The 8556-nt window shown below is 43.9% G+C and overlaps 1 protein-coding gene across 1 annotated transcript; it reads right to left on the bottom strand.

The window, feature by feature from the left end:
• Window positions 1-2487: 2487 nt before the first annotated feature.
• On the bottom strand, window positions 2488-6299 carry LOC110485670 (uncharacterized). Its single transcript, XM_036949328.2, has 2 exons — window positions 5944-6299; window positions 2488-5005 (listed from the first exon to the last, which is right to left on the bottom strand). The coding sequence occupies exon 2, from the start codon at window positions 4891-4893 to the stop codon at window positions 3595-3597; it is 1299 nt and encodes a 432-aa protein (XP_036805223.2). The 5' UTR covers window positions 4894-5005; window positions 5944-6299; the 3' UTR covers window positions 2488-3594.
• Window positions 6300-8556: the final 2257 nt, after the last annotated feature.

Raw genomic sequence — 8556 nt, 5'->3', positions numbered from 1 at the left:
AGAATATTAACATTATAAACCTACGCCAGGAAATACGTTAAATACGTCTAAGTAACCAGGCTCACTACAGGACCGATAAGGACTGGTGTAGCATGAGGCTGTAGAGAGTCTACTACAGGAACGATAAGGACTGGTGTGACATGAGGCTGTAGAGAGTCTACTACAGGACCGATAAGGACTGGTGTGACATGAGGCTGTAGAGAGTCTACTACAGGAACGATAAGGACTGGTGTGACATGAGGCTGTAGAGAGTCTACTACAGGAACGATAAGGACTGGTGTAGCATGAGGCTGTAGAGAGTCTACTACTGGAACGATAAGGACTGGTGTGGCATGAGGCTGTAGAGAGTCTACTACTGGAACGATAAGGACTGGTGTAGCATGAGGCTGTAGAGAGTCTACTACTGGAACGATAAGGACTGGTGTGGCATGAGGCTGTAGAGAGTCTACTACTGGAACGATAAGGACTGGTGTAGCATGAGGCTGTAGAGAGTCTACTACTGGAACGATAAGGACTGGTGTGACATGAGGCTGTAGAGAGTCTACTACTGGAACGATAAGGACTGGTTTGGCATGAGGCTGTAGAGAGTCTACTACTGGAACGATAAGGACTGGTGTGGCATGAGGCATGTGTTCTGACAAATACACTGTAGAGAGTCTACTACTGGAACGATAAGGACTGGTGTGGCATGAGGCATGTGTTCTGACAAATACACTGTAGAGAGTCTACTACTGGAACGATAAGGACTGGTGTAGCATGAGGCATGTGCTCTGACAAATACACTGTAGAGAGTCTACTACTGGAACGATAAGGACTGGTGTAGCATGAGGCATGTGCTCTGACAAATACACTGTAGAGAGTCTACTACTGGACAAATACACTATAGAGAGTCTACTACTGGAACGATAAGGACTGGTGTGGAAACGGATATTTCTGCTGTGGGTGAAGTGTTCAGCTACAGAGAGTGCCGGATGCCACCTAGTGTTGGGTTTTGATCATTGAAGAACAACAGCTTCCAAACCTGTTCTGTATGTATCTCTGAATATCACCGAGCCAGTAGTGAACAGTTAGCATCTCTTACTCTATACGAAGTAGTCTTCTACACTATCATCATATCTCCTGTATTAGCGTCTCTCCCCCTCCCTCCTTTGACTTCCCTTTTTCTATCTACTCTTCTTCTCTCTATACCCCTCCTTTTCTCTCCTTTTTTCTTCTCTAAGTCTTTCTTTCTCTCTGTCCCATTCATATTCAGGTCCAGAAGTGCTTCCTGACATGGGCCAATCAATATCCTGTCCTCTCCTTGAAGCTTAAAATAGCTTCTCCTCCTGCTGCTGCTGACGTTGTCTCTGTGTGTGTGTGTGTGTGTGTATGTGTGTGTGTGTGTGTGTGTGTGTGTGTGTGTGTGTGTGTGTGTGTGTGTGTGTGTGTGTGTGTGTGTGTGTGTGTGTGTGTGTGTGTGTGTGTGTGTGTGTGTGTGGCTACTGCTGACGTGGTACATATGAGTCACTCAGAGACCCACTCTCTCCCCCCATCCCATCCCCATCACTGAACAGAGAGGGAGGCCTAGATTATGCCCCAATCTCCATTTTTATCAATTTTATTGTAACACATTTGCACTGCCCGTACTTTACCTTCATGTACATATTGTAGAGATGCATTGTATCTACAGAACCCCTCCTTTTCCCCCTTTAACGCCTTGCTCTGTTCAGTGGTGTGCACTGCTGTGTCGTGCTAGTGACCCTTAGAGAAAGATATCACCCGTTCATCGTTGGTGAGAGAGAGAGAGAGAGAGAGAGAGAGAGAGAGTTAGATAGATAGATATATAGATAGATAGATAGATAGATAGATAGATAGATAGAGAGAGAGATGCAAGGCCTCTGTAGACCACTGTCCCCATCTCCCCCTCTCTCTCTTCTTACTTACTCTCTCACTACCTCTCCCTGCCTGTCTCATTAGGTTCAAGCACGCAAACAGTAGTGTATACATAGAGGGTTGGAAAAGAGCACCATTAAAGTCTATCACTGATGCAGAAAACACGAGCTGGGTGGGTAGACTACTACATATATTTATAGTGGATGAGGATATTTCCCTCCATTACAATGTAAAGCACTTGGTGGTCTGTGTAAACTGTGAATCCATTTAGACCAGCTGTTTAGTGATGTATTCTGTGTTGGTGGACCTTTATAATTCATGCTTTTAGCACAGTAGAAACACAGTGGTTTGTTTGGGAATACAGCCTGTTTTCTTTTTTACTCTCTACCTCGATCCCTCATATGACTCACTGGAGACGACTCGTCATGTGCTGCGAGAACACTTCCTAGGAGTGTGTGGGGTCGTAACCACGTGTACGAGGCTACTAGTAACTTCAGACTCACTGCATTAATAAGAGAATGGTGGGTGTGAGACTACCGGTGTAAGACACATGCAATAAAGTATCATAAATGTGTATTAGTCACGTAATAGAAACTCATAGACACAAAACACTGATTAGGAAAAACGGTTTATTTATTGACGTACATGTACAGTATATCACATTACTTACAGTTGAAATGATTTTTTTTTTACATAGAATCTGTTATTATGATATTTTATTAGCCAAACCGTTTAAGACAAACTGTGTAGAAACAAACAGAGGTGAGGGATACCATGTCCTACAGCAGCAGGGTAATCGGACATGTAACGCAATAATACAAAACGGAATGGGTTCACAAAGGATCCATCTCTGACCTCAGTGTGTGTACCGCTGCATGTACTCAGGTTTACCAGTGTAGTCCAGTGTGTTAACACCTGTTCAATTAAAGTCTCTAAAGAAAGAATGTGAAACTTCATCAAAGACACAGGCCAGATCAGTGTATAAAAAAAAAATTGTATTTCAGATATCATACGAACAAGTATGAAAATGTATGCACTCGCATACTGTAAGTCGCCCTGGATAAGAGTGTCTGCTAAATTACTGAAAATATAAATACAAAAAATGTGCATCATATAAGTTACCCATAAATGCTGTTTTATAGTACTGTGAATCAAACAGAGTATCCTGAAGTATTGCTTTTGACTGCTGATTGCTATTGTAACTGGTATTTTCTGTGCTGGTGTGCTTTTATAGTGGTGAAGGCCACTGTATCGTAGTATCTGGAGAATGTGTTATTGAAGTAGTTTTCAGGTTGTCATATGGTTCGCTCGGCTTCTTCACACTTGATGTAGCTGTTTGCTTGAGATCAATGGAGCGGCAGGTAGCTTAGTGGTTAGAGCGTTGGGCCAGTCACCGAAAGGTTGCTAGATCGAATCCCCGAGCTGACAAGGTAAAAAAAAAAAAAAATGTTCTGCCCCTGAATAAGGCAGTTAACCCACCGTTCCTAGGCCGTCATTGTAAATAAGAATGAGTTTTTAACTGACTTGCCTAGTTCAAATAAAAATGGGCAGTGCTGTGCCCTGTGAGTCAAGTTCAGCTGAGACACTGTGAAAGTCAATGTTCAGGTTCAAGTGAATGTAACTTTCTTTGAGTCTATACCCCTTTATCTCTCTGTTGCTCTTCTCTGTATGTAAATGTAAAAATGTGTATAAGGTGAGGTTGTGAGTGTGTTCAACCTGACCTCAGACCAGTTTGGAGAGCAGCTGCTGAGAGAACAACTTCTTGAGCTGGGCCACCTCCTGCGATAGAGAGCTGAGCTGGGATTTGAGGGTGCCATTCTCCGCCACATACTGGGAGTCTGTGGTAGTGGTGGGGCTGTGTGCAGACCCTCCAGAGGGGGAGAAGTGGTGCTGCTGATCATGCCCAGCACGGGCCTCCTCACTGGGCCACGCAGCCTGGCCCTCTCCCCTATGACTGTACCATCCAGCCTGGCTCCTCTGGATGTTTGGTCCGACTGTAGCTACGGGGAAAGGGCGTTTACTATTAGGGGACCTTGCTGGTATCTCCCCACCTTCGCTACCTCCACCGGGGGTTTTGAAGCGGAGTTTATGTGGTAGGCTAGAGTCCTGCCTGCCGTGGTACTGTCCTTCTGCCTCCAGGGAGGCGCGAGGCTCATAACGCCCCTGTTCCTCTACCGTTCTGGGGGATGTTCGGCTGTGGTCCCCTAGTCCATCGTCAAAGAACACAGGGCTGCCGACGTTGGAGCTTCCAGGGGAGAAACCAGAGTCCTCGGATATACTACTGCCCACGTCACGCCCTGCTGGCCGCCCAGTTCCCCTCACCTCGTATGAGGATGAGTGGTGGGGATGGTGGTGGGAGGTGGTGGCGGGGGTGTTATGGGGGTAGGAACCATCATCGTGGGGTAGGTAGTACCTCGGTTCAAGATGTTTGGGTGGAGGCACGGACAGCGGCATTATGGCTATGTCGGAGGTGTCCTTGACTAGGCCAAAGCGGAACTTGAAGGCCAGGAGTTCGGCCCTTAGTCGGGCGTTCTCCTCCAACAACCCCAGAACCCTCGTCTCCAGGACCATGTCATTGGCACGTCGTTTCTCACGCGACCGTTTCGCCGCCTCGTTGTTCTTCTTCCTCTTATCCCAGTAGCCGTCGTCCTTCTTCTCGTCGGGAGTGAACTCGCGTTTGCGGCGCAGAGCACTGTTGCTATCGTCAAAGTCATCCTCACCGTCATTGTTAGAGATAGCATTAGCGTTAGTATGGTTAGCGGTGGCGGCTAGGCTTTCTTTCCGCTTCAGGGCAGAGGTGCAGCCCAGTAGGGAACGGGCTAGCTGGCTGCTAGAAGTCAGGATGGAGACCGCCTCGTCAGTGAAGGACATTGCCTCGCTCAGAGGCCTCGGGTCCAGGCCTTCCAGTCCCAACAGATGGGAGGGACCACCAGACAAATCCTGGAGGACGCTACTGGTGGGTCTAATATGGTATTTCATGCTTGGATAGCCCTGGTGTGATCGGGTAATTGCCAAACTCATAGATTGTGTGCTTGAGTTTCGTTTAATAGCTCACTTAAGAAATACACTCTCTGGTTGTTTTGATAATGACGCTGGCTCCGAGTGGCTGTGATTCACGTTGCAATGCCACCATCTAGTGGACAGAGAGAGAAAAGGCAACGAGGAGGTTAGTGAGATTTGAGTAAACCTTATGTAAGTTCAACACAATGTTATATCATTCTGTAACAGCTCCAAACATTCCTGTAGTGTACAGTGTACTGAACAGAAGCACATAGATGGTTAACACGCACATATTTCTCATTATGAAAAACATCCCTAGGACAATTCCATTTTGCGACATGGTAGAAGGATATCAGCAAGTTGAGGATGAAAGTAAGTTGCTCATTTGTGCAGAATATTCTATCCTATACTAGTCTATTATTTCTATGTTGACTGTACAGTTAGATGCAATACATTCCTGAATGTTTTATTGGGATGAGAGAATTTTCAAATTTTCACTCGCCTATAATTAAAGCCTATAATAAAGCTTCTATAGGCTATAACATAGGTTATGTAAAGGAATCCAGTGAACTTTCTGTCAATTCAACAGTACGCTGAATACTGTAGTTTTCACAGCAACAGTCGTTTAACAACTATTTGCTCTCACACACAGTCTAAACATGTTGAATTTAGTGCACCCACTGAGAAGGCAGCCCCAAGGCGTGTCATCATTTCCTCGCGTTACGCAACGTTACAGAGAGGAACATTACAGTACATGCACTTATGCATGATTTTACCCGATGTCCCCGAGAAACAGCACTGGCGGATGAGAACCGCGGTAGCATGCGCAGGATAACTGAGAATCGAACAAGGGAGTCGGTAAACTTTATCTGGTTTTGATATGCTGCATAGTGCCTACTCCTAACTTTAGACTACACTTCTTTATCAACCACTTTGTATATTTTCCGTATCCATCTTAAATAACTAGTTCAGCACCACACACAATACAATGTTCTTAAAAAACACATTTTAGTCACAATTCTATATAACATAATAAATCAACATTTTATTTTCCATTTGAGATGAGGTTACCTGTTAGCGAAATAGCCCGATGAAGTTCCTCTTCTTCATGTGAATCTCCTCCAAAGTGTTATTAGAAAGACTGTATATGCTCAATAGATTGGATGATAGGGCGCGTCTCTCCCAGGTCGCCTCGCGCTTGTTTCTGCTCAGCGAACACTGACGCTACTCATATTTGTTTCTTCACCCAGTATAGGTTCAATTTGGTTTGTCTCCTCACCTCGCCTGAACCCGCGTCCTCAGCCTATAGAGTAGAACCACCACCAATGGAACGCAAAGCCGCCTCCCCTTCGGCCTCGAGCCAATGCCCCATTTAGTCACAGCAGGGCGAGCCTATCCGCTTTCAGCTGCTACGCGTCACATACTATTTTTCTCACCCCAATCCACCTCTCTCTTGCTCTCTCTCTCTCTCTCTCTCTCTCTCTCTCTCTCTCTCTATCTGATTTTCAACCATGTTTTCAACATCTTTGATCAAATTACTGTATGTTAATGTCTCCAAATAAGTTGCAAATCCAGTCCACCATCTCTCCAAATATCCATTTGCAAGACATTGACTGATAATATGCCTATTTTGAAATAAATAATTTGTTTAAATACCTTCATGTATGACAGAATGGGTTGGATTCTGGTTTTACAGATACAGATGTCTCATGCTGTCTGTTCATACACCTCCAATCCCTCATGTTGATTGACCTGAGAGCTCTCTCCTGAACTGGGATGCCCACTGACTCAGTGCTCAACTGAACTTTACATTTATCCATCCATCCATCCATGGAATTCACCTCAGCGTGTAATACACGGAGCATATCTTATTAGCACTGATTTGAATGATATCTGCTTTATTGAGGAAAGTTTTCTTGCAATGACTGTAAATGTGATTGTCTTGGCTACCTTAGTTGAATTCACTGACTGTGAATGTAGTTGTCTTGGCTACTTTAGTTGAATTCACTGACTGTGAATGTAGTTGTCTTGGCTACTTTAGTTGAATTCACTGACTGTGAATGTAGTTGTCTTGGCTACCTTAGTTGAATTCACTGACTGTGAATGTAGTTGTCTTGGCTACTTTAGTTGAATTCACTGACTGTGAATGTAGTTGTCTTGGCTACCTTAGTTGAATTCACTGACTGTGAATGTAGTTGTCTTGGCTACCTTAGTTGAATTCACTGACTGTGAATGTAGTTGTCTTGGCTACCTTAGTTGAATTCACTGACTGTGAATGTAGTTGTCTTGGCTACCTTAGTTGAATTCACTGACTGTGAATGTAGTTGTCTTGGCTACTTTAGTTGAATTCACTGACTGTGAATGTAGTTGTCTTGGCTACCTTAGTTGAATTCACTGACTGTGAATGTAGTTGTCTTGGCTACCTTAGTTGAATTCACTGACTGTGAATGTAGTTGTCTTTGCTACCTTAGTTGAATTCACTGACTGTGAATGTAGTTGTCTTGTCTACTTTAGTTGAATGCACTGACTGTGAATGTAGTTGTCTCGGCTACCTTAGTTGAATTCACTGACTGTGAATGTAGTTGTCTTGGCTACCTTACTTGAATGCACTGACTGTGAATGTAGTTGTCTTGTCTACCTTAGTTGAATTCGCTGACTGTGAATGTAGTTGTCTTGGCTACCTTAGTTGAATGCACTGACTGTGAATGTAGTTGTCTTGGATACTTTAGTTGAATTCACTGACTGTGGATGTAGTTGTCTTGGCTACCTTAGTTAATGCACTGACTGTGAATGTAGTTGTCTTGGCTACCTTAGTTGAATTCACTGACTGTGAATGTAGTTGTCTTGGCTACTTTAGTTGAATTCCCTGACTGTGAATGTAGTTGTCTTGCCTACCTTAGTTAATGCACTGACTGTGAATGTAGTTGTCTTGGCTACCTTAGTTGAATGCACTGACTGTGAATGTAGTTGTCTTGCCTACCTTAGTTAATGCACTGACTGTGAATGTAGTTGTCTTACCTACCTTAGTTAATGCATTGACTTTGAATGTAGTTGTCTTGCCTACCTTAGTTAATGCACTGACTGTGAATGTAGTTGTCTTGCCTACCTTAGTTAATGCACTGACTGTGAATGTAGTTGTCTTACCTACCTTAGTTAATACACTGACTGTGAATGTAGTTGTCTTGCCTACCTTAGTTAATGCACTGACTGTGAATGTAGTTGTCTTACCTACCTTAGTTAATGCACTGACTGTGAATGTAGTTGTCTTGCCTACCTTAGTTAATGCACTGACTGTGAATGTAGTTGTCTTGCCTACCTTAGTTAATGCACTGACTGTGAATGTAGTTGTCTTACCTACCTTAGTTAATGCACTGACTGTGAATGTAGTTGTCTTACCTACCTTAGTTAATGCACTGACTGTGAATGTAGTTGTCTTGCCTACCTTAGTTAATGCACTGACTGTGAATGTAGTTGTCTTGCCTACCTTAGTTGAATGCACTGACTGTGAATGTAGTTGTCTTGCCTACCTTAGTTAATGCACTGACTGTGAATGTAGTTGTCTTACCTACCTTAGTTAATGCACTGACTGTGAATGTAGTTGTCTTGCCTACCTTAGTTAATGCACTGACTGTGAATGTAGTTGTCTTACCTACCTTAGTTAATGCACTGACTGTGAATGTAGTT

Source organism: Oncorhynchus mykiss, chromosome 13, assembly GCF_057628025.1.
Source record: "Oncorhynchus mykiss isolate SJ-2025 chromosome 13, ASM5762802v1, whole genome shotgun sequence".
In the NCBI taxonomy this organism is placed as follows: Eukaryota; Metazoa; Chordata; class Actinopteri; order Salmoniformes; family Salmonidae; genus Oncorhynchus; species Oncorhynchus mykiss.
The sequence above is the reverse complement of the archived record's forward strand: the minus strand, read 5'-3'. Positions and strand labels throughout refer to the sequence as shown.

Bases quoted from the DNA above. Each gene is read 5' to 3' on its own strand.
- LOC110485670 (XM_036949328.2), bottom strand. From the start codon at position 4,893: ATGAGTTTGGCAATTACCCGATCACACCAGGGCTATCCAAGCATGAAA.